At 38.5% G+C, this 25,962-nt stretch overlaps 1 protein-coding gene across 1 annotated transcript in view; it reads right to left on the bottom strand.

Annotated features, from left to right (window-relative positions):
• Positions 1-6,113: 6,113 nt before the first annotated feature.
• LOC142030669 (gamma-aminobutyric acid receptor subunit pi-like) overlaps positions 6,114-25,962 on the bottom strand; it is a 49,837-nt gene continuing 29,988 nt past the window's right edge. The window contains exons 7-10 of the mRNA XM_075026944.1: positions 23,687-23,824; positions 13,427-13,579; positions 12,353-12,546; positions 6,114-6,727 (exon numbers count right to left, since the gene is read on the bottom strand). Of these exons, the coding sequence (XP_074883045.1) occupies positions 6,416-6,727; positions 12,353-12,546; positions 13,427-13,579; positions 23,687-23,824 (797 nt within the window). The 3' untranslated portion in view covers positions 6,114-6,415. The remainder of the gene's footprint in view (positions 6,728-12,352; positions 12,547-13,426; positions 13,580-23,686; positions 23,825-25,962) is intronic.

Below are 25,962 nucleotides of genomic sequence, written 5' to 3' on the forward strand. Positions count from 1 at the left end.
AAAAAGAGTTTGCATTTTTGAGTCTGGTCATTTGTTCCACCTGAAATAAGACCCTCGCATCTGTGAGCATATGTGGTTTGGAATGGTGCAGGGTCAGCCATGTAGCTGGCATCCATATGGGATCCTCTATGGAAATGTATGGAAATCTCCAGAGTTATCAGTTCTTATTATCAGGCTTCACAAAATGTGGACCAGCAGTGCATGAAAAGGATGTTCAGTAGAATTAAAATTATCCTGGGGCATAGGAAGCCTCAGACTTCAAAGTTTTCAGTTATTTGCACATCATACTTTATTTTTTTCTTTTAAACAACAACAAACAAAAAATGACAAGCATCTCTCAATCTTTCATTATGAAAGAACCTCCAAAAGTACGAGAAATGATACTAGAGCACAACACTTATACAAAGATGATAAAGAATGATGGGGAAAGATGATAAAATGATGCTCAATCTCTTATTCATCTTTCTGGGAAAGAAGTTGAGAACAAACTTCAATTTATATTTAGCTACTTACAAAATTTCTTCAGACCTTAATCTCCTATATTATTATTTCGAAGATTGTGCCATTTTGAGAGGTCAAGACTGTCAGTTCTTCTGTTCTCAGAAATGCACTGAAAGGTTGTCAGGGTAATCCTTATAAAACTACAGCAAGGATTGGACCAGATCCCTTTGACCAACTCATACACTGATAGTGTAGGGTAGAAGCTTTTCCTATAGGTCTTCTTTTCTTCACGAGGATGGAAAATACCACAGAAAAGGACAGTTGTATTCATTAGATATCATAAAAAACATATTGCTGTGAATGGAAAGCAGTTTGATTAGGACTGAATTAGCTACATGCATAACATATTTTAACGTATGAGCCTAATGGACTAGCATTTAAATGCATATAATTGAACAGATGGTTCCCTTAGAGGAGACTAATGCAGTGTTACGTGATTCTTGTTCACCTTGTAGTGGCATTCATCCAAAGCAGGTGCTCGATAAACCAAAACTGGAAGTGGACTGAAATGAACTGGCCCCTAAAGAAACTGGGACATAGAAAAGGAGGAGACAATCCCTTCTCCTGCATCTTTCAGGAATATACCTGTGGGTGCAAAGCTAGCTTTACTTTACCCACGCTGGCAAATCTCACAAGTTTGTTACTGTTTCTTAGATGCAATGAATGTTGTTTGTAGCAACATCATTAACATCAGCATGAGGGCCAGGGGCATACAAGCTGAGAATGTCAATATGTAATTCAGGTTTGAAATCCATTTTATACTCTCATGTTAATTTTTTTCTAACTTTGCCAGCTTGTTGTGCTTCCAAAGTGGCCAAGCCCCAGCTAAAGCCACAGCTGCTATTCTGGATCCGTTCCTGACCTGCCTTTAAAACAGAAAAATTACATTCCTCTCCTTTCTGAGAAATCAAATAACCCTGGTATCAAATCTTTTTACTGTCTAGGTTCTAAAGTTACCTGCTATGGCAAGGGAAGCAATAGTGGTGCAGCTGTTTGTGCATTAATACAGATGAGGTTATCCTGTGGTTAAATCTGGATTAAATTTAAATTCAGAGCAGAGTTTGAGAATGAATCAAGGTTATGGTTTGTGTGCACATGTGATGGTGCTAAAATCTTATGGCGTTTTTTGTCTTCTGAAGTTTTGGCTGCATTTGATCTGGAATGAGAAAATAAGGTCCTTTCCAGTTTGGAAAGAAACCCAGAACCCAAATTATAGGAATAAACTCACATCAAGAGACTGAAATGCCCCCAAATGTGCCCTTATCCTTCTCTTCCTGAGGATGGAAAGTTTGACTGTCAGATGGGACTGGGGAAGAAAGATGTCTCCAAATGGAAACTGATGAAAGGCTGAATTTGGCAATATTATTAAAGTGGACCCCTGGTTTTAATTATAAAGTTATATAACAAGTAATGGCAAATCCATTACAGACTTCAAAATCATGTCAAGCTTATCTGCTTTAAGCACTGTCAAGCACCCACTTCTCTACATTAAGCAGAATCCAGTCCAGTCTTCAGCTCTCAGACTGAGATAGCTTGTTCTTTCAGCGACCTGTTTAATCAGCCCAGAAGGCTCCCACAGCTCAGTTTCCCACCGTTTCAACAAACCATATTTCAAGGGAAACTTTTCCAAAAGATTTGAACTGGTTTTTTAAATTAATTTGATCCTTGTGTCAACTGTTAGCAGTGTGCCAGTGAACATTTATTTAGGATTCATAAATATTTATAGGAAAACTATACTATATATAGGAAAACAGCCACTATCCTGCCTGCCTTGAAATACTGAGGTGCTATAATACTTTGATTTGAAATATTATAACCTGCAGGAGAAAACCTTGACATAAGGATAGAAAATTCAGGCTTAAAACAGAAAGTACTGTGGTCATGAAGTTACTGTGCAGACTGGCACAAGGTTAACGATTTCAGTGGCTAAAATGATGGAAACAACAGTCTGGGTTTGAGAAGCCTGAACTTTATTGTGAAAAACAGGAGTCCTCAGCAGTCCACCTGACAATGCTGTTTTGTCTGATTTTAATTAATCTGTCACTACAAACGTGACCTAGTTACCACAGTACAAATGTCAGCTTGTAATAGCTTTTCCCTAGAGTCCTCCTTAACTAGCATTTGCCATTTATATTTGCTCATTCAATCATGAAGAGTAGTTAATTAGCTCCATCTACTGCTGCATGGTGTGAATTGTACCAGCCGCGCCAGGTCTCCAGTAGCCTCTTCAGGTTGCACTCGTAGAGGTGTTTCAGGCACTCTGCTGCACCACGCCAGTGGCAAGGGCTGTTAGTGGAAAGCAGAAGGTTTATATCTTTATGTTCTTCTTCTGCTGTCATCAGCTTTACTGTTACGTAGGTTTTCTTTAATCTCTCATCTTTTTGTTAATTTCTTTTTGAATTGCAAAATGGCAATGTGGGGCATCATTTTTTTTCATACATTTCCCCATGCCAAAAGACATAACAGTGCTCTTAAAAGAATTAGCACAAACAATGAAGAGATTTGCAGGGAAGAAAACTGATCTATTTAAGTTACTGCTGCACTGATAATAAAGCAAGCCACTGTGCTGAAAATGGGTACTCAGAGCAACAGATGGATGCCCTTAACTTATGCTTGCCATATGTGTTGACTGGAGTATTCAGATGGGGTATTTGATTGTTTATGTTTTAAAATAAATACATGTTCTGATATTCATTTGAAATGCCATCTTAGTTTATGAGAAAGCTAATGAATGCCTGTTCTAAACCGTCACCTTCCTTAGTAGTTCTCTTTTGATTTAGTTGGAATATTTCAAATACTCCCAAAACATCCCAACTACCATCCCAGTAACCAGGCTGCATGAAGTACTTACCTACAACACAGCTGAATCAGAGAAACACACCAGATAATTGCCAAAGTGGAAAGGCAGCAAGGATTAACACCTTCAAATGTCTAAAATCTCAAAAAATCATCATTATATTTCAAGAAATAGCTCAGCAAAGGATTTTATTTTCCTAATACTTTTCCATTAAGAAGGACAATAATACCAAAGACCTTATTAAGGTCAGAGATGTTTTTCTAGTCTGCACAATGCTTAGACACCTGTGAGATGGCTGCTAAACCAAAAACCAGGCTTGCAGGTATTTCACAAAGGAATGAAATTTATTCCTTGGGCTGGCTGCTGCCTTCAGATACATGTGGAACATAGCACACCTCCTGCTAACAGCAAAGTTACATGAAGGTGCATCATAAGTTTGTGCCGCTACCCACCTTCACTGACCTCGGGTCCCTACGTGTACATCTGCCTCAAGTGGCCTCAAAATATGACAGGACATTTCTGAATTATGAGTCTGAGAAGGTCTCTGATCAGAAAACATTAAAATCAAAGTAAGCCAAAGAAAGACAACTATCAACCAGAGAATGATTGTGGAAAGTCCAAGGACTGTCCCCTTTCCTTTTCACCAGGTATGAGAACAAATCCACTTTCATTGCCAAGGCTAGATTTGAGTGCCTCAGCCTCAACTTTGGCCCCTATTCTTAGCTCTAAAAGCAACTTGTCCATCTCTAATTTACCTCTGAGTTTTAGCCTTCAGTGAATGCCATTGTCCATGAATGCCATTTACTTAGAAGAGCCTTTCCAGCTAACTCCAAGGAATTTGATAGTTTCTGGGGAGAGATTTGTATGTTTGAATGGGATCATTTAAATGCTATTCTTCGTACACCACACTAAAAATCTGTTCTCCTGTCCCCTGGAGGGAACATCTTTTACTTACACAAATTCGTGTCAAACCAAGTTTTGTTTTTCAAATTAGAAATTAATGCAGAATTATGCAAAGCAGAATAATAAATAATCTGGCTGTGCAGCCTATTCTTTCATGAAAACATGGGGGAATTCAGTATGTAACTCTGCTTACAATTAGCACATCAGTGGGAAAACAGACCCTGTTATCAGTTAATGCACTGTAAATAAAGCTGTCCAGACCTTCAGCAGCTTTCTAAAAGAATATTGAAGATGAATTATCTCCAAGTTAATTGGAAGCTATGAAACTCTAAATGCTTACTTTATGCTTGTAGTAAATGTAAATCCCAAATTTAGTGTTAACACAAGAGGTAACTTGCTACATGTGGATAACTACTTGAAAAGATTCCGGATTAATGTAAACTTCAAATTCAAGAAACTAAATACAGAGCTTTACCATATGCCTTCTGTGAATTTCATGGGAGTAAGAACTGGAGAGAGATCTCACACCTCATTTCCTGAAAAAGGGGTTTAAGGTTAAATCTGCAACAGCAGAATGATAAACGAAAAATACAACTTTTTTTACTTGTCCTTAACACAGGCAGTCTTGGTTTGATTTATTGAATGCTTTTGCTTTTATATGAACGTCAGAAGAGTCACAAGGTACCAAAAGCCACTAGACTGTTATGAAGTTGCGTTGCCTCAATAAGCCTTGCAAAAGGCGTTACTGATAACAGTAGAGAAACAAGTTTTCAGTACTCAACCCTCTTAGAAAATAAAAATACTGAGGGGATTTTATTGACCTAATAATTGTTTACCAGTGTACAGTGATTTTTATGGATTTAGTTGTGAGCAGGGGCAAATCTAACCCACACTGGTATTTTGCACTTCCCTTCTTCTCATGTAATGGTGTTCTTCACAGCAGCATGCTGGTAGAAAGGCGCATCAAAGAGTGTCAATATTATGGGGGCTTTTTAATGCATTTCTATGTGTGCAGTGTGTCAGATCATCATAAATGCCAAGGTACACAGCCTATAAAAGCACATATACACATTTATACATATATATGCAACCCACACATATATTATGGACAGGAAAAAGGTATAATAATAAGTGCTTCTAAACTTCCAGACCGCAGTATAAGAAGCAGGTTGCCATATCAATAACTTTTGTAATACCTGTCAGTGAAGTAACCACTCAGAAAGACTGTTATGGTTTTTCATCAAGTGTAACTATTCTTTCATATAGGTCATAATTTCATCTGTGTAAAACTTTCACTTTTTTCATCAAAAGTTATTGCATATCCAGGCTTTTCTTTTCAATTCAAGATGTAAGCTTTTTCATCTTTACGTGAAATTTTTAATGGCTCAAGAGAAATTTGCTAAGCTGAAAATTAAGCATATCAATTTTTTCCTCTGCATAATAATTACCCAGGAAGCTGTGACTGAGCAGAGTACAGAGTATTAATGTCAGGATAAATGGTCATATTCCATTAAGGATTGGCCAACACCTAAGTATGTCCTCACTTTAGAGCTCCATCTCTCTGGATCTATACCTTTTGGCTCCAGTCCCTTTCTATATTCTGCTCTGCACTTATTCAGAAAAGCCATTGATGCCTATGGGAGTTCTGTCTAAAGATGTAGGGAAGAGTCTCGATACATATTTGTGACCTTACAAAAAGATGAATATATTGTTTGGTTTGTGTTGGTAGCCCATGCCTTCAAAGGTGTTTCTTGCTATGAAGAAAAACCACTTTGATCTGCAATTATACATTTTCTTATATAATCTGGAAAATTTATGCATTATTGACAAAGCTAGAATGAAATGAATACTGAAAGCATAGCAGGAAAACAACACTTCGTTGCTTTTATTTTTAAATGTATTCAATGCAGTTCAGAAACAAGTGCAATATAACTCTTCTTTTACAAAGTTGACCATTAAAATATTAAAAAAGGACTTATTGGCCTTTGATAAATAGTTCAATATGGGACATGCATGCTAACAGGAAAGTCAGTTTTGGATGGCAGTCATTTAACAGTGGAAAAGTGAGTTTAACAATAAACTTTATAGAAATGCTTGAAAAGATGGCATGTCCTTTCATATCCCTTTATCCAAATGCAACTTCTTCATTCTTCTGCAACTTCGCCTCCTATATCCACTTTCTAAACTTGAAAGCAATTTTACACATTAAAATATTTACAAATACAAATAATATACCCAATAAAATACATTAATTATGATGAATGATAACGGGAAAGAAAATCTGGCGTAATTGTCTATGTGGTAAGGATTTTTAACATGGAAGCAATCAAAGATACAGAAAAGTCTTTTCATTACTGACATTGGTGAACTACACCCATTGTGTTTACTTCTCTCCTTTTTTCCGTCAATGCTGGTTTTGCTGCTCTTGTTTGAATCGATCTTGTTGGCATTGTCAGGGGCACTGCAACTGTTAGCAACTGCTGCCAGGACTCCATTCCTCTCTTCTTCAGCCTCTTCATCCTCATCCTGATCGGAAACAAAACAGCAGGTACTTAAATGCATGTTTCATCACCTGTTTACTTTAAAGCTGCAGCAAATAATAGGATTTTTCTTACAACTCTTCCTGTAGCTTGCTTCTTGATTACAAGGGTGAGCACCTACCTGCACCAGAGAGCTCCTTTCAGCTTTCAAAGCCTCCATTTACAGGAAAAACACTGACTTAAACTAACATCTTACTGCAAAAGCTTTCATACAACTGTTGAGCAAAGCTGGATTTGTTCAAATATGGCCCACTAAGCTTTACTTAAGACAGCAGCAAATCCATGAAATGCACAACGATAAGCTGTCTTCTGCTCAGGGAAAATACTGGCAAAGGTCAGTGTCTAGAAAGTGGGTAAAGCAAAGCCCCAGTCTGGAAATGAAGAAGGTGGGGGAGCTGCCAGACCAGCTAGTCAAGCTGGTTGCACCCCAAATCAAGCACCCCGGAATACAAGACACTTCCCTTCTGTGCAGTTGGCTACTCTATTCCTGGTGCTTTGCAACGAAAATCAAATTACTTTAAAAAACAAAACAAAACAAACCCCCAGAAAACAACAAAAAGCACAAAAAAAGAGGATCACAAGGAGGTACAAGCCCACAACTAAATCAATACTAAATAGCTCATACTACTTTGTTTCAAGTCCTGAAACCCATGCTTTAAGTTCAAAGTTATGGTAAGGTTAAGCACATTTTTATGTGCTTCACTGCATCAAGACAGCTCTTTGGAGAATGTTGTATAAGCCTTCTGGTGGGTTTTGTTTCTTTGATCAGAAGTGGCTTGGAGCCATGAAGTTCATGTATGAAATCTTCACTCTTTGAAGTCAGCGGGTTTTCTGTTACTCACTCAGAGGACACAGGATTAGACATCAGCTGCAGCTTCAGCTCTAAACACAAACTTTCTTGAAAGTTCTGGGGTATTTAGTTTGGTTTGGGATATTGCAGAGATATGAGCAGATCCAAGCTGGCTGCAAGTTTGCATGTAAACTAAACCTAAATTTGTATAGTTGGAGGAAGGGTCATTTTAATTCAGGCAGGTATACACATAATTTTAATTTTCTCCTGATGATTTCATTACCTTCCAAATCAGTGAGTGGCATACAAGCAAGAAAAGGCTAAAAATTTATTTGTGAAATGTAGAATACAGAATCTCTTTCCTCTGACCAATTTGCTTTTTCCATTTGCACCATGAGAAGAAATAGACTAGACAAGGACAAACTTTAGAGAAGTTGAGACATACAGCCCTGTGTGGAGCCACACAAAAAGATCATTTAGAAATATCCCGGCTATTAAAGTCAAAGAAAGCTCATTAAGCCACCTGAGTGACCTCCATGCCGGTGCAGAATTGCTCTTCTGCCCAGGGTACTTGTAGACAGCACAGTTCTTGAGCCTTTCTTCATCTAAAATTAGTAATGTCCTTGAAAATTAAAGTGGAGTCTGGACAATGTCGTCAGACTGCTATGAATCAGTGAGCCAGAACAGATGGAGCTAGAAAAAGGGATTATTACTGCTTTTCACTTTCAATTTGCCAAAAAAATCCAGTATATTTTATTTGAGAGAGATAAACGTAGCTCAACACAATGTGTCATCCTAAAAATACATGGACTACAAAACCTCACTCATCCTCCACCTAGCCTCCCACAGCTACGTGAGAATTTTGAAACCAAAGGCCAGGATAGAAATCTGCCTATAGAGCATTAAGAGGATCAATCCATAAAATTCCAGTCGGAACCTTAAGCAATCCCCAGGGTAGTACTAAATCTCAAACCTGGAGTTTTACTTGGGGCCTCACTCTGTTATAAATACCTAGCTCTTCTGCTTCAAAAAGTCCAGGCGGCTGAGGGAAGCGCTGGGGACGGCAGCGGAGCCTTTGTCAGCAGCGCCTGGCACTTGAAACAAGGCATCAGAGCGACAGCCTAGTGAATGCATTCGGTGCTTCAGAAGTTAATAAAATAAAGAAACCTGTCAGAAGAGTCCTGGCTGTTTTTTCCTCTGCTCCCATTCTTTAGAAAGGGAAAAAAGAGCAAAACAACATCTATACTTCAAAAATGGCAGGATTTGGGGCATTTGTCTCTCAGGTAGGGCTGGCTAGAAGTTGTCCAGAATCAGTTCTATTGCAGAGCATGAAAGGACATTGCGTACGTGCCATTTTTCTTTTCACGCAACCACATGTGAACAATTCACAGGAGGCTGATGCTTTACTAGGCTGTTCTTAACTCCTTTCTACTCCCCAAGAGGCAGTTATTACTTAAGCAGAAAATACCGTACATGGTGTGTATGTGCTTGTTTCTGTTTGCAGTGTTACAAGGCAGGGCTCTCGCAGAACAGAGACAAGTTCACAGCAAAAGTGCTGTGTCGCATTGCTTGAAAAGGAGAAAAGGTAGTCTAGAGAAGAACCACAACTGCTAGTTTATAAAAAACTGCAGTCTTGTAAACTGGGACTATCAAGGGACTTTTCCAACTCACTATGGAGAACTGAATGCAATGAAAGACTAGGCTGGTTTACATTATAAAAAAAAATATTGCGTTGAGAATGTTCAACTGTGGCTCTAATTTTAAATGTCATACTAAGTTTTCTCTGGATTCCAGCTGTCAATGGAAAAATGGCAGGTAGCAGCAAGAAGGGCTCTGTTTGGAAACAAAATCCATAGCATCCAGGAAATGAACTGTACATCACCTGAAAAGCACTGTATATGGCACCTGCTACTGTGGCTGCTGTTTGTATTGAAGTGTTTGCTGACATCTAACAGCCAACAGAATTGAGGAAAGTTGTCACTTCCACTGAATAATAAAGATGCTCAAGATTAAAAATATTTCAACCTAGTGTTGCACACCTAGACCTTATGCGGTGTTCAGAAAGACTGCACGATGCTTGCACAGAAACGCGACATAGGCTGAACATTGCCCTCGTAACCTTATTTCCAGTTTTCAAACTTTTCTCCTTTCTGACCAAAAGGGAGAGGTTTAGGTGAAAGACAGGTGAAGTCCAAGGAAGGATTCCCTGTTTTATCAGACAGCACAATTCACACCTTTGCATAAAAGAGAAGAAACTCAGGATTTTGGACAGGCAACATCTCCATTTAGGCAGTCTGTTATGCAGTTGATATGAATGGCTTATTTTGCCTGACCTTCCTGGCAGCAGGTGGTTCCTCTGCTTTTGCCATTAGCTTTGAAGCTGTCGCTGTGGGTCCTGGGTCACATAAGGTGAGACACTGCAGAAGTGTGGATATAATGAGCCCTTTCACCAGTTTATATTCTAAACTGGAGAACCCAAGAGCTTCAAAAGGACCTGATATGCCAGTGCCCAACCACTTTAAATAGCAAACCGGAAAGCAAACCAGTACAACTAACTCCTATACAAGGCAGAGTGTTACATTTTAACTTCACCTCCTACATTTATTTACATAATTCTGAGTGCAAATTTTGTATCAGCTCGCACATGGGAATAACAAACTGGGAAGTGAGATTTCCAATTAACCTGTGTCCACAAGAGAATACGATAATGAGGACAACACATTTATGGTGACGATACTCACACAGAAATTGTTAAGTACCTGCTAGACAGTGACATGAGATTTTAGCTGGTACTTCTGTCCTTGTGATGTGGGGTTTTTTACTGTGAGAAATACAAGTCAAGTGTGCTCTCCATGGCACCCTGCTCAGTAAGCAGTGCTTGTCCTTGGCTACAGTAGGAAAAGGACATGACAGGCATTTTCCTTATTCTATGGAGTCTTGAGCTGACCTAGGACCAAACAACTGCCCCTTCCTTTATATGCTTGTGTTTGTGGGAGTAAGAAGCAACTTGGACAGGCTCAATCGCTCCTGATGCACAGCAAAAGGTAGGAATGTGCCTGAAGTGACAGACCATCCCTTTCAGTCATTAAGTCCATCATAAAACTGCACGTTAAGTCTTTCTTCCTTCCTCATTTTAGGGCTGTACCTCCACTTACTTGCATGCACGTCTTTCTTTCAAGTACAGGTGTTCCCATGCCTGCCCCATCTGCAAGCACTAGTACATGTGCCCCAGATGAAAGGGAATCTGACACCAGTAGGCGAAGGCAAGGGCAGTCATAAGTGCCCTTCACAGATCCAAAGATGCTTAATCATCCAAGCACTGAAACACTTTACTTTCTTACCCAAAGCTCCAATAAGCTTTTTTTTTTTTTTCTGCTCTTTTTGCAAAATGACAAGCACTTACTTCACAAGACAGATATGCTCAGAGGGAATTGTCACTTATGCTACCTTGCCAAGAAAAATTACTTTCAGGCTTTCCATTCAAATCCTCATTCAAAACGAGTATTTGCCCATTTGCAGACATTCCCCTATTAGATGTTTTCTTTTAAAACCCACTGGGTGGCTCAGCTTTGTGTCCGTTTTTCAGTCCTTCTCCACACACCTAGATCTAATACAGCTTTGAACATATTCCTGTGCATTTACAGAACCTCTCTCTCATCCAAACAGCCAAATTCCCATGTTAATTGTTGAACTATCTAGGTATAAAAAACCCACATCTTGGCCAATCTTCATTGGTTTTAAGCTTCTCCACTTGAACTCAATATCCTGTTTCTTGACCCTACTGAGGAACTTTGCTTAGGCTTTTGTGATGCTCTGTTCTAGTTTGGATTAAATAGTTAACAGTCTTCCTTCTTCTGGCCATTTATCCCTACAGCACTCAATCAAACTTCTTCCTGCCCCTTTTTCTGTTATTCTCAATTTCCATGTTTTACCTTTTTCTGTTTGTCCAGAAATTTCATATGCTGCTTAAAATTTTCTTTTTTATCATGAATATTAGATTCAGTTCAATAATTAAAAGCCGCAACACAATCAGCTTCCAACTTCCTTGTGATTTCTTTTTCACTGGTTTTGAAAGCAGTGCTAAACACTGGAGATGGAAGATGTGACAGAACTTCTTCATGAATCTGTCCTGATTATTTCAGCAAGGTGACAACTACCAGACTCAAAAATGCCTATGTTGATTTGATCCCTTTTTATTTTAAGTATATGTCAAAGTATTTCAGAGTGGTGAGAAGCTCGATAGAGCAGCAAAAAGCGCTGCTGTAACAATAATGCAGAACAGAAAGTGAATCCCAGTCTGAGCTTCGGCTGCACCTGTTGAAAGAGAAGGTGTAAGTGGAAGGCTATAGAGATCTGATACACCTAATACGTGAAGCTGCCTGCTAGTAAACTGACTCAAGTACCATTCATATGCAGAAGGTTTCATAAATGGAATGTGATAAAATCTTTTCTTTTTTGCTGTATTGCCGTAAGACCAAGTCACTGAGCTTAGTCTAATTTTTGAACTGTAAGTGTATGCCATTGCTCAGGAGATGACAAGTGCCTGTGATTTTTGTAATACACCTAGCACATTGTTTGATAAATGGCCATAAAGTCCATATCAAAAGAGAGAATCATTATGTAAGGGTGTTTCAGTTTGATCTCTTCCAAAAAGTTCCAGGTACAATAATTTTTCTCAAGGTTATTGTGTTTTCACTGTCCTTATTCTAAAAAAGGAAAATTCCTTAAATACATTTACCATTAATGCTAAGATAATTCATTCTCTTTAGCAGGTATAATTGAAGTCTGTTTTGTAGGACAACAATCAAAGAATTAAAATACCTTTGGAAGTTCCTTGGAACTGAGTCGATGCAGAGTGCAGAAATGAGCCACAGCATACTCTAACAGTGCTCCAAAGATGAAACTGAAGCAGATACCGAGGTACACATCAATTGCCTTAATAAAGCAATTAGCATTTGGGAGTGAAGTCCTGGCTCCCATCATCAGGGTTGTCATAGTAAGGACTGTGGTAACACCTGTGGAATGTGAAAATCTAAGTTCTAATAACACACAGATAGCAATGAGGGCCTCTATTGCAAGGGCCCTGCTACAAGACAGTTTTTCCTGACTCTGTGAACATTTAGTGTGCCACAGCATTTAATGTGTCATGTTTTGGAAAGAAGACTTTCAAATGAACTTGTGAACCTGAATTTAAATGTTTAAAAACATGTTTGTAAATGAAAAATGTTTGTAAAGCTGAGAATACTGAAAATTAAAATGAGAGAGATTTTGGTGTCATAGAATGTATATTTATGATTAATACATTATTATTGCAATACTATGCAAACGCTCGCTTTAAAACATTCAGATATCATTTTGCTCAATGCACTTGCTCACTGGCCTCATTTGATGTGAAATCTTTCTTTCTTCCCTATTCTGTACGAGTGTTTTTCCCACCCCACCTGTAGTCTGATCAGAACTGTTTTGCTTTCTTTCTCTTTCAGAGTATCCTTTATTTGAAATTAATTATATTTAATGTCTTATAATTCTCTTATTATTCACATGTTAATTAGTATGTATCATTAGACCTCACAAAAGGCTCACAATTCTTTCTGTGCATGCCATGTGTTTGAATATGTTGAAATTATTTCCAAAAGGACTGAGTTTTTTCCTCTGCTTTCAGCAGCCTCCCCTGCCTCCGAGTCTCCTGTAGCTCTCAAAGATGTTTTCTTAGTTAAAGAATAGCAAGGCTTTAAGGGGAATCTGCATGATGTACTGCAGATGGTAAACCAGAAAGGTAATTCCATAAAACTCAGAAGTGTTTGAAACTTTTGGAAATGGATGCCATGTACATGCAATAAAGCAAGCACCTTAATGATCCAACTCTTGGTTTGGTTTGGTTTATCAGCTTCTCACCTATGCAGATTCTGGCTGGAACTGATGACTGGCTTATCCAAAATGATACCCAGGAGAGCACAACCAGTAGGATTGACGGTACATATGTCTCTAGTATGAAATACAAGATGTTTCTCTTGAGTTCGAAGTGAAACACTAGTTTTGGGTAACGTCCTGTGGAAAGGGCAGGGAAAAAAATATTGTGAAGGTGCAATTCATAAAAAGTTCTTTAAATTATCAACCTGTATTACTTTTGTGCATTGCAATGCAGCAAAAGCTTAACAAACAGGCTTGAAAAAAATTAAACACTGCACTGAAAAATTCTATCATGAAGACTCTAAATTGAACTGAAGGAAAAAATCAGAATATATAACACTCAGTCACCATATCCGGAGTTTCATTATAGAATAATTGGAAATTCACTGAGGATTAGTGAAGGAAAAAATAAATCCATCAATGTGTGGAAAGGATGTTTCATTATATAACACAATGCAAGGAAATTTGAAATCACATATGTATCTAGCTGTGACTATTCAGAAGAATTACCACAATGAGCTACTATATAAACAAGCATAATAACAATTGTAATGTTATGAAGTTAGCATGGGTCCTTATCTTTAACTGCCTCAAATATCTGGTTTATTTTGCTTTCCTTTTCATTTACTGTGGCTCAAGATGTGGATCAAAGTTACCTTCTCTGATACTGCTGACCTGCCTCTTATATTCTACTTAAAAACAAGCAGTGTCTTTGCATTTTCACTATTTTACCTTTACATTAGTGCATTACAGTGTTTGTGGTGTTCTGAGTGGTGTCACTGCTGTGGCACAAATGGTTTGCTTCTAAATGAGTGATTTCCAGAAGGTGAAAGTTTGGGCCCACAGTCAAGGACAGAATTGGGTTTCATTAGTGAACAGCACACTGGTAAGCAAAGCTTGAATTCGATATCCAGCTCACTATGGATTTTTTTGCTATTTTTTTGCTATATGGACTATTTTGCTATGAGCAAAATTTGGCTATGTTGGGGCAACAGAAGTGCAGGATCTGAAATTGTTACCAGTCCAACGGATCAAAGTAAGGCAAAAGCTTGCTTTTTACTAACTTAAACGTGCAGAACAGACTTTTTATTCTGACATTCAAAGTTCAAAATTAAGTGTTAAAGTATTTAAGTTTTTTAAAACATTATTTTAACAGAACTCTTGAACCAGAATATCAGTGAGAGAGTAATGCCTGAATATACTGTGGTCAGATAGCTTTGGCTTCACCTATTTTAATCCAACAAATTACGATCTCCAGGACCTATGTTTGTTTCCAGTGCTGAGTGCTGAGAGTCAGGACAGAACTACAGAATGGTAAATGCACTTTAGCAACAATAATAAATGCATAGACAGGCTATTTGTGCATCCCTCAGGTGCACTGTGAGACATGGAGTCAAAGAAGAGTACTTTTAAAAGCTTGAAGTGCAAGTAATGGATGCCAAGAAATGTCTTCTTGCTCCCAGGCTAGAAAAGGGATAGTTAAATTTCCATTTTTAGAAGTATTGTATAAAACAAATCCAGAGAACAATAAGGTTTCATAGGACTCTTAAAATTGGAAAGAATCACTAAGTGCTGTAGTCTGACCCTAATCACAAGTCATTAAATTTCCCCCAATTATCCCTTGCTTTGAACTCAATCACTTTGGAATAGAGTCCACCTTTCACGCAGACATCTAGACATCTGAGGATATCTAGACATGCAGCATCCCCCATTTCTCTCAGTAATCTGTTACAATGATTAAAATCATTCTATCTGCTAAAAACAAATGCCTAGTTTCTAATCTTAATCTGACTTCAGCTTTCTGCTGTGTGGACTCTGCCTTTTCGCTAGTAGACTAAATAGTTCTTGGGTAGTCAGCTCTTTCTCCTCCTGAAGGTACAAATACACTGTACTTAGGGTTCTTCTTTGTAAGTTCAACATATTGAGTTTTTCAAGTTTCTGACTGATGGAAAAAAGGATACAAAGACAGACAGTAGACTTTAACTCTCTCCATGAGGTAGGACATACAAAGATGATTTATACTGTTATCATAATTTTTATGTGAAAAGAGGAACATTACATTAGTGTACCTCTATCAACACTGTGACTTTTACCAGTACAGTTGTTTCAGTAAAAGTCATTTTGCTCACCAAAATTGATTTTAAGTGTAAGCAGACCAAAGTAAAGCACTCAAAAGTTAGGAAGTGCAAAACTTACAGTTGACTGTGCAGCATTACTTCTGCTTCTGTCTGCACTCATCCTTGCACTAAATCAAGCACTAGTGCTATGGAAGAACACTCAGTCTGTACAATAAAAGACCATAGCATAAAGCATATTTAGGGAAAGACAATTAGGGCTGCACAGGCAACTGTAAATCTGTGGCTTCCTAGTGTGCAAGAGCAAGCACTTAAAACCTTAATAAAAACTGTTAGGGATTTTATTAATTTTGCATGCAATCTTCTAGGCTGCTGTCTAACTAGCACTCAAAACCAGATACTTTTAAATAGAAAGACGTGATTTTCTCTGCAGTGTTTGTACCTCAAACTGTCATTACTGTGGCATGGTTGTAGCTAGCACACAAAGGATGATGGCACAGCCACCGTCAGTGAGGGAAGGGTGTCAGCCCAGAGCTCGTGCGAGAGTGCAGAGGGTGCAAATCATCAGCAGGAAACTGAATCCTCCACAAAAGTCATTTGCACTGTGTTTCTGTGCTGACCAAAGGGAAGGATGTGGTGCCATGTACCCAGCAAAGAGGAGTGAAGAGACTGGACTATGCTTCCTGCAGGGTACCTCAGGCACTTGGGAGTTCCTGTGGTTCAGCCTTAGAGCTTGTCTTTAAGAAGGAAAACTCTGAAATAGCTGATACATAATAGCCATACAGCAATACCTTCTCCTCATTAGCACCCTACAACTGTATCTCTCTTCACCTTAGTATAAAAGCCAAGTATGTACATAGGAAGTTAGTTCAAAATATCAAACTAGAAAGTCACACTTTGCCACTTTGCTGCAATTTCCAAGTGCAGACAAGCCCTTTGAATGTTCCTGTGTTCTTTCTTGTTATTTTTCCTGATGCCAGAAATTTCTGAAGCAATGTGAACAACAAAGAGAAAGAGAGATGTAACAGCTTATAGCTGAGTGTCTTTTGGGGGAACAAAGAAAAGGCATTTATCTAACCTTAAGGCTTTCTGCTTGCCAGAATCCAAAGACACATCATGGACATGATAATAATAGTGTCAGCATTTCTCTAAAGAGTTCAGAAGAGCTTTTATAATGGAAATTTTGAAGCAACCTATATATAGAATTCATATGAGCTCCTCCTGTAATAAACTGAAGGAAGAAGTAGTCAAGGAAAGTATGCAATGCATACTTATCATGCTAAAGAAATGAGCAATAGGACAAAATGAAGATAGGGAAATATTACAGTCCTTTTTTCATCTATACTCCACATGTACCAAAAGTTATCATCTTTAAAAAGAAAGAGATTTGCTACTCCTTTACCTAAGTAGCATATGAGACAGTAATGATGTAACTCATTGCCTTTGACTTGCATATTTGAAGCTGTGGTGCCATCACTCAGATCAAAGTGAAACAGGTTCATGTAATCCTACTCCTGGCTTTACTAGTTAGCTCAAATACAGCTCGAGTTAACCCCTCAAAACTGTCAAGTTTGCCCCTTGCTTGAGTCTTACTGACAACAAGATGTTTGCATTGAAATGAGAAGATGCTTCTTCATTCAAGTTTCTGGCCCATGATGGATGTCACCTCAGTGATTTAGATTTGATAATGTGGTAGGAATAATGTCTGTGCAGATAGCTAACTCTGCAGCAAAGTCATAGTGTTAGTGCTTGCCAAAGTATCGAATTGCTTTGTTTAAGTTTCTCAGATGCATCTGAACTTAAATGACTGTCAGTATGTATACTCTAAACCCACCAGAAGCTGAGGTATTCTACTTGGGCCACCCCACAGCGAAAGAAGGTTAAGCTGAGTTACTTGGGCTTTATAGAATTTATTAGAGGGTAGAAATACAAAACTAGACAGTAGCTCTAGCTTGTAGATGAAGAACAGATCTAGATAGCAGACTATAGTCTCCATATCTACTCTAACTGTCTCTACTGCTTTTTCAAAAAAGAAAAGAAAAAAAAAAGGAGTACCCTAGAAAGTAGAAAGAGGTGAAAGAAATCAAGTTTCAGTTGGTTCCAGCTGACTACTTTTGTTTCAGTATCATAAAAATTATACCAGCATAGACTCTTTCCCAGTAGCTGAGCAGGTGTAGATCTAGGTCTAAGGTAGATCTTTCTGAAGGCAAAAGAAGCTAGTGTATTCCTCTTTATAGTTTGCCTTTGAAGTTTGGCTTTTGGCTTCTGAAAACAATATTCTAATTTACAGCACTGCCTATCTGACACTTCGTATAGATCTTGCCATAATACTGATGATTTTATCAGCACTGACTATTGCTGCACTGCCTAAGAAATAGATATAAACCTAAACAAACAGGCTTTCTTATGACTCTAGGTCACCCATGTTTTGATTGTCTCATTTTTCTACGGCGTCTGTTCCCAGCTGATGGCAGATTGCTGCCTCTCTGCTCTGTCCCGCTGCCCTCTGACCACCGGACATTCACAGCAGAGGTGCCTGAAGGAAGGACTGATGCTCTACAAACGCTGTCACCAGTTCCTAACTTCCACTCTGGTGTTACGGGATGGGAGCATCTTCCCCACAGTTACTTTCTGTGGACTTTTTGATGAACTCTACTCCAGTAACAGACTGCTCCACATCACTCTTTATGTAAGAAGCACTTTGGTATCCTGCACAGGGGTGTGCAGTCAGGCACAAAGAGCACATTCTTCTCTATCATGAAATATGTATGCTAACCCCTTGGGTGCCAGCTAAAATGTGTGATGTACATCTCACACAAGTGCGTCAGTATAACTCTACCAATGCATCGTTTTCTTCTCTTCTTGCACCTTTTAAGGGCACAGTACAAGAAAGCTTTAAATAAAATTTTACTGCTTTAATTATGTGCTGAAAATGTAGGGGTTTTATTGCTTGTTTACAATGAACATATGCATTAAGGAATGGGTAGTGCCCCCACTTCTACCCCACAAATAAGTTGTGCACCTGAAATGTAATTCTCTGACTGATGTAGGATGCCAAGGTTGTCAATATATATGGCTAATTTGTTATTACAGCTCCTTTGTCCCTCCCTCAGAGGACAATCAGTCTTTTGTTCTTCACAGTCAAGACCTTATAAACTACCTCTTTTCCTACTTGTTCTTCAGAGGTGAACTAAAGGAAATGAAAGATCAGGACAGGTTTCTCAACATGCATTTCATCTTCACAAAAATGCTTTACACAAAATGAGTTTGAAATTCACATTTCCTAAGAATTAAACAAACCCTTTCATATAGTGTTGGTGTGCAGATATATTTATCCATTTAGCTTACCTGTAAAAAAAAAAAGTACAAAAAAATTATGCCATGGTAAGTTTTCCAAGTGTTTATGTGTATTTGTGTCTATACTACAAAGAACTTCCCAGAAGTTAACAAAAAAATGCCACTTCTTAATATCCTTGATATTCATTCTATTCATTGCATTTCCATATGTTTTTTATGTTACTGTAACTTCTTCAATGCATTTTCCAAACTGTTTTCTTTCTGAACTGTTCTACCTTACAGAACTATCACAAAAACAACTCACGATGGAAAACTTTTCAACATCAACTCAAGTGGAAAACCTTGTTTACAAAGAGTGATTATATGAGCTCAGATAGGCAAGTTGAACATAACGTGATAACAGATGCATGTGTAACTGCTTGAATCTTAGGTGAGGCAGACCAAAGGCTCACCAGATAAGATTATACTGAATACAGTTCTGAGGTTGGTTGTAAGCCCTGTATGGCAAAGAACATGTTCTCAGAGATAACAATTAGAGAGCACTTACAGATTATAAAAGAACTGATAAAGGGAATGAGAGAAGTTACTCAGTCTACCATACCTCAAAAAAAGAAGAATTGAAAATCCTAGAAAACTTTGATTGTTAACTGAGAAATCCCTGAGCCTTGGGAAACTGCCGATGGGCCTGTAGGACAAACCAAAGTAATGTCTCTATTTCAAGAGAAAGAGACTGACTGATGAACATTCACTTTGTGTAGGAGTCTGTTATATTTATACACTCATATACACCCTTTATATATAGTTTATATACTTGGTGATTCTCAGATCACTAATCATAAATGAGAGCAACTCATTACTGGCTTAGTCATGACCCCCCACCTGAGAAGCCAATAACATGGAGCGGCCAGGGGTCAACAGTTTCACCACTGCATAGCCAAACAAGGTCTGGCGAGACCTCTAGCCCAAGGATGCTAAAGCAGGATTTGCGATAGACATCAAAACCCTGGCAGTGACTGCAGACAAGGAACAGCAGCCAGCTCCCTTTGCAGCCTTTTTCAAGAGGGCAGGTGTCTTGTCTTTGTGTGTCAAGGAGAGGAGACTGACTTTATGCTTTTGCCTCTTCTTTCCCTCTGTTCCGCCAAGATACCATTTGAATATGCCACTTTCCTGAGTTCATAGTTTTCTAAGCACTGAGTGCACTGAGAGCCCTGACTGCCTGATAGAACTCTCCTTGCCTTCCAGGCTCAGGCTGAAGACTCAGTGTTAGACGAGACCTGAGCAAGCTGAGCCTCTTCGTTCCTGCTGCTGCTGCAGACTTGGCAGGAGGGTTGCAGTAGTGAGAGCAAGGCTTAAGGAAATTTGCCAACCAGAAGAAAAGCTGTCAGCAGCCAATTAGCCTCAAGTATTAAATGACATTTTTGCTTCTTTCTCCAATTAAAAAAGTTAATTGAGATTAATTAGCTATCGCTTGCTGTGAAAATAGAAACATTTATTGAGTGGGAACACGTGGGTCTGTCCTGTGCCCAGTACCGCTCACTAACAAACATGATGACATACCGAGTGTCTTTTAAGGGAGGAGCGTTAGCACATTGGAGAACAGGATTAGTGTTCAAAATTATCCCAACAGCTATCAGCCTGAGTAAAACAAGATGCAATTCAACAAAAGCAAGTATAAAGTCCTACATTCAGATAGGAATTGGTAGCTCCCTAAACAGAGCACAGGGAATACGTGGCTACAGGGCAATAATGGAGGTGGAGTACTAGAAGGAATCGCAAGCTGAGCAAGGTAAAAAATGCATAACAATTTTCTGCAAGAAAAGCAAATATCAACCCAGAATGGATAAAGAGGAACAGAGTTCATGAAATGCATTAAGTAAACCCTCCCCTGTATGGAGGATATCTGATGGGAACAGGGTACCCGGTTTTGGGTGCTGCACATCAGCAAAGGTATGAGAATTTCAATGGGAGACCAACAGCAAAGACAGGAGATCTAGGAAACCATTTATATGAATTAAAAAGAGGGAAGTGTTGGTTGAGAAAAGATACATCTGTCCTGAAATAGCGAAAGGGCTGCTGAAAAAGAGCCGGAAATTTGTCTTCTATATCCACATAATGGGTTTGAAAGGCAGCAAGGGAGATCAAGATTAGACATGAGGAAAATATGCGTCTAATAATCACCAGAAAAAAATCACCTAGGGAGGGTGAAGCAGACACTTTGGAGGTTTGTCTAACTTACTCCTAGAAACATCTGTCGGGAAGTAGGCTGTAGATATAGATGACCTTGCCTTGCAACATGAGAATAGATTAAATGAATTCTTAAAGTGTATTTCAGCCTTATTTCTATGATTATTTACACAAAAAGCTAGACTGTAACAGTCCTTCATTGCTTTTATGTTTTTCCAATAAGAAAGGCAAGCTTTTTATATCACTATTTATTACTCTGAGAATGCAGGTGGTGTTGGCTAGACAGCTAAAATAAAAACCCAGCAGCCACTGATGCAGATTCATGGTTTTGGGGTCCAAGAGCGTATCAGTGCATGCAGAATAAGGACTATAGTTAAAAGACATGTAGGAAGTGGTTCTAGCAATTAACTTAGCCATATCCAAAATTAAATTGGTCTGTACCAAAAGGAAATCAACGCCAAACCCTAGCCAGCAATCTAGCTAACATTATTTGAACGGACTTACTATTATGTGATTACAATAATGTGATTACTATTATGTGATACATGCTGTCCTATAAACAAGATTAATCCACAATGCCCTTTTCTTAAATTTACCGAAGTTACTTATGCAGGAATTTTGCTGACTACATTTTAAATTTGGCTCTGTCAGTAGCTGTACGTGATCCTGGGGTTTGCATTGTTGTACAATATTTCACTTGCACAGCAGCTGTACTGTCTGTTCAAGTTCACAGAGTATCAAATCCTGATTGCTTTTTTTGCTGTGTTAGGGAATACTACACACGGCTCTTCTCTCGTATCTTTAGCTTTAGCCTTTTGAATCATAACTGTTACAAATAACTGTTATTTATAATGTAACTTATTTATAAAATACTCTCAGATACCTATTAATGGTGTTAAGGAAGTGCAAAGCATCATTTTTCACTTCAAAAGTGATTACATAGTTCCATAAACTGGTTCGTTTTTTAATTTTAATAGGGGCTACAATAGGCACTGCTTTCCTAAGGAAAAAAAAAAAAAAAAAAAAACCCAACAAAAAAACCTGTAGAACATAGCACCTAATTCATAATGACTCAATAGAAAATTAAGAGGATTATGAGATTTAATTTTAAAAGTACTGCACAGCACTTGATAACATGGCTTTCTCAAACAGGAGAATTGAAACAAGCAGGTGTGGGAAATTCTAATTGAATTAAGTTACATGTGTTAAAATGTAAAATTAGAAGTGGCTTTTGACTTTATATATATATGATTGATTCCTGCCAACATAAAGGGAGGAAGACAGCATCATTTACTGAGAAGAGCAGCACAGTTCATCTGATCATGCCTCTTCAGTTAGAACTGGAAATTGTTTTTATTCTGTTTAGTAAAAAATAATAGAACTTTTTTTTTTGGCTTTAGAGTCTGGCCTCTATGATAGAAGGTGGTAAAAATTAAGCAGGTTTCCTATTCCTCTTTCCTGTGTGGTAAACAGGTCCTAATACCCTTCTGGGCAGAACAACAGTACAGGATTATTCTCCTTTGATTGAACCTGATGTTGCTTACCCAGAAGCTGTAAAGAGGAGGAGAGAAAACAGATGTCACTTACGTAATCAGCAAGATACTTTGAGATCCTGGAGCCTGCTAGTATGTGTTTCATTTCTACTTTTATATCCATTTAGAGAACTTTGACTTTTACCCTGAATTAATACCTGAAATTCAAGCATAAAGTTCCTCTGTGTTGAATTATTAAGGCAGAAACACAGTTTCTCTATTTCATTGTTGGGTATTTCTGTGATTCAGAATTAGCAACATATCCTCTAGTGAAACTACAGCTTTGAAGGAGGTGCGTGTCTTCATTTAAAGACCACCCTTTCAGTTGGCATGTTGACTTGAGCAGAACAGAAACTGAGTGTGCGGTGAAGAGCAGCAGTGAAGGACCCAGGAGTAACTCAAAGGGCGTAAAGCAGGTTTGGCAGGTCTTGGACTCTCCGAAGTCACTTTCGAAATCTCTGGAAAATAAGCAGGAGCAGACTCTTTTCTGAGGTTAAGTGCTGCAGTTAGAGGGAACTTTCTACAGCAGTTTCCTAAGATGAGCAGAAGAGCAGGTCTGTGGAAATGCTTCTGACCCTTCCCCGGGCAGCGGAACCTCAGGCCGGGCAATCTGCGCTCTGCTGCCCACCAGACTGGACAGAGGCTGCCGCAGGTAAAGAGCCACTCCGACAAGCCCTAGCCATGAAAACCAAGTTCTTGCAGTTGTGAAAGCACCCAGCATATTCACAGAAATTTCCATGGCTGAACAGAGGCTTTTGACTTGCCCAGAGTGGCTGTTTCCAGGAAGGCCGGGAATTGTTCTGAGCTGGGTACCCAGGGTCCCTGGTCTCTCTCCAATTTAAATACCCAATTTACAGGCTCTTCTTCTTTCACAAGAGCTCTTCCTGACACTACATGTAAGAAGTAGTACATCTCTTGTTTATCATTCTTTAGGTAATGTGTAGCCAAGAAAATGCGCAAAACCTCTCAACTTTTACATTAGCTAGGTCTCTGCTGGTAACATCTGGAAAAGTATGTGTGGTTTCAAGAATGTAATCCGGCAGAAAATGAAAACTGTCATCTTAAGAGAAAGCAATGTGCTCAGTTCCTTAGTGTTGCTCTGTTTCCAGAGCCATATTCCGAACTGTACCTAGAAAGTGTTAGAAGGGTGTTTTTACCTGTCTCGTATACCGCTTCGGATACTGAGGTGAAGTGGTCTTCCACTGTGTATTGTGCGAGTCGGAGTGTGTCCAAACCTCGAACTGAATCATTTCCTCTAGTCCAGTAAAACATGACATCATTGACATTATAACCCCCTGTAGTGATACACAAGCCAACAAAAGTGTTTATTTTACACAATAATTAATTTGTGTTGAGCACACTTATGGTTCAGCTGTTTCTTATTTGTCTGTCAGAAAGTACAATTAGACATAAACAATGATGGGGTTTGGCAGAATGTAATGCCTGTTTGCAACAGAATTCCTAATAACATGCAAAGTCTTATCATTTAAAAGCTGACTTTTTTGGAGGGGTCTTTTTTATATCTTTTATTCTAGTATAGACAACATAAACTAATAAAAGAGATTAGTACCACATGGCATTGTAAAGCTTAATAGCTTTTAGCTTTAAAGCAACACAGTTTTGATGGATTACAGCACTGCCAGTATTTGGACTAAACGTTGCGTGCCCTTTGTTGCATCCCAGGCTGCTGTTTCTCGATGCAGTGCGTTTGGTCCTCGTTCCCATAGAAATGAAGGGGTGAGGAGAGCAGCAGGGCTGCTGCGTGCTGGTGCTGTGCTCTGAGCTGGGCTTGGGTCATAGCTTGGGATGACATTTTGGCTTAGGAGCTTGGATGCTTCCCAAGGACACCAGCTTGGATGCTGATGTTTCTGCAGGCTCAACAGCGTGGCACGCTTCAGGGGCCCCAGGAGATTTCCTCTTAACCTTCAAGTAGTAATTAGGAGCTGAGACGGGACATGAATCATCTATCAGAAGGCAACTGTATTTTGCACACACTTGTCAATATGCGACACAATCATAGCTAAAATACCTCTGTAGCTTTTTCCCATTATATTAAAAGGCAGGCAATTTTCAGGCTAGTGTATATGATTAATTCAGGACTATGTTAATGTAATTTACATGTTAACAGGGAGCATTTGAACATCTTTTCCTTTAGCTTACTTAGATCAATCATTCTGCTATTTGACAGACTTATATTGTGCAAGTTAATAGCTAAGCTTAGGGGACAGAAACATGAGCAGATGATTATTTTTAGACTCCAGTCAATTGAAAGTAAATTACAGTGTGAGACAATAAGGCAATACATTGCACAAGGGTATATGTTGCGAAAAGAACAAAGCTCTAGAATCACAGAAAAAGACATGCATTAAAATAAAAAAGACCATTTTAATGTTTTTAAGTTAACGGCTTTGGTTCTTGCAATAACAAAAAAGAACTCATTTCCTACAGCCACTTAATGTAGGAAAAACAAGAGTTCAGAAATTTCATTTCAAGGAAACACTGTGCTGGTTACCAATTAAAATGACAATTTCACCTGAAAATTCTTTCCCTGACCATTCTTTAAATGTAAATCTTATTTTCACAATCATTGGCAGTTTTCTGAAAAGGTATCATGACCGGGAATCTCTGCTCACATTATCACATTTATAACAATTAAAGCCAAAACACTGCTGGGTCAAAAGACTAAACCAAAAGCATGGGTGTCCAAGTTCTCAATTCCCTAAAACCACATGCTGGGAAATCTCCCAGATTTGGGAAATGAAGAAAAAAAAAAAGTAACATTTCCTATAAACAAATGACTGCATTGTCCTCAGTCAAAACAAAGAGGTTCATAGAAGCAGTTTTTACACATGACTCCAGGCATGGATTCATTTTACTTTCCTTCAGTATAAATGAACTGCAGATATTTAAAGTCCAAAGAACTACAGAGTACCACAGTAAATTCTTATTTATTTTTTTACAAGATATTGAGTCTTCCAAGTTGTGTGAGGTGGGAGAAATTCTCGATGCCCATATGGGTGATAACAAGTGTATCTCCACATGGAGGTTGTTTTGCTTTAATAGAACTCTTTTTGTTCCAAAGTATTTTCATTAGCTGAACAATTAGTAGGTTTTGGTGATCCTTCCTATGAAAATTCTTTGAAAATACTAATTCCAAAACTTTATTTGTGAAGAATTTTCATGAGAGAGTCTTCCCAATAGTCGGTAAAGTTAAATAGCACAGTGGTCCCTCTGTGCAGAGTTATTCTTTATTCAGGGGATTAGTATTTTACTAATTATGAAATGTTTAAAAAGTTTAGAGAGACAAAATCCTTAAGCCATGTTATTTGGATTTTACAAGTAATCTCCATTCTCTTTACATGACACTGATTTTTCATTCTATCTAATTCCTCAAGCCCAAAATGTCTCACTCCTGTACTTCACTGATACAGTG

This window comes from Buteo buteo, chromosome 4 (genome assembly GCF_964188355.1).
Source record: "Buteo buteo chromosome 4, bButBut1.hap1.1, whole genome shotgun sequence".
Taxonomy (NCBI): domain Eukaryota; kingdom Metazoa; phylum Chordata; class Aves; order Accipitriformes; family Accipitridae; genus Buteo; species Buteo buteo.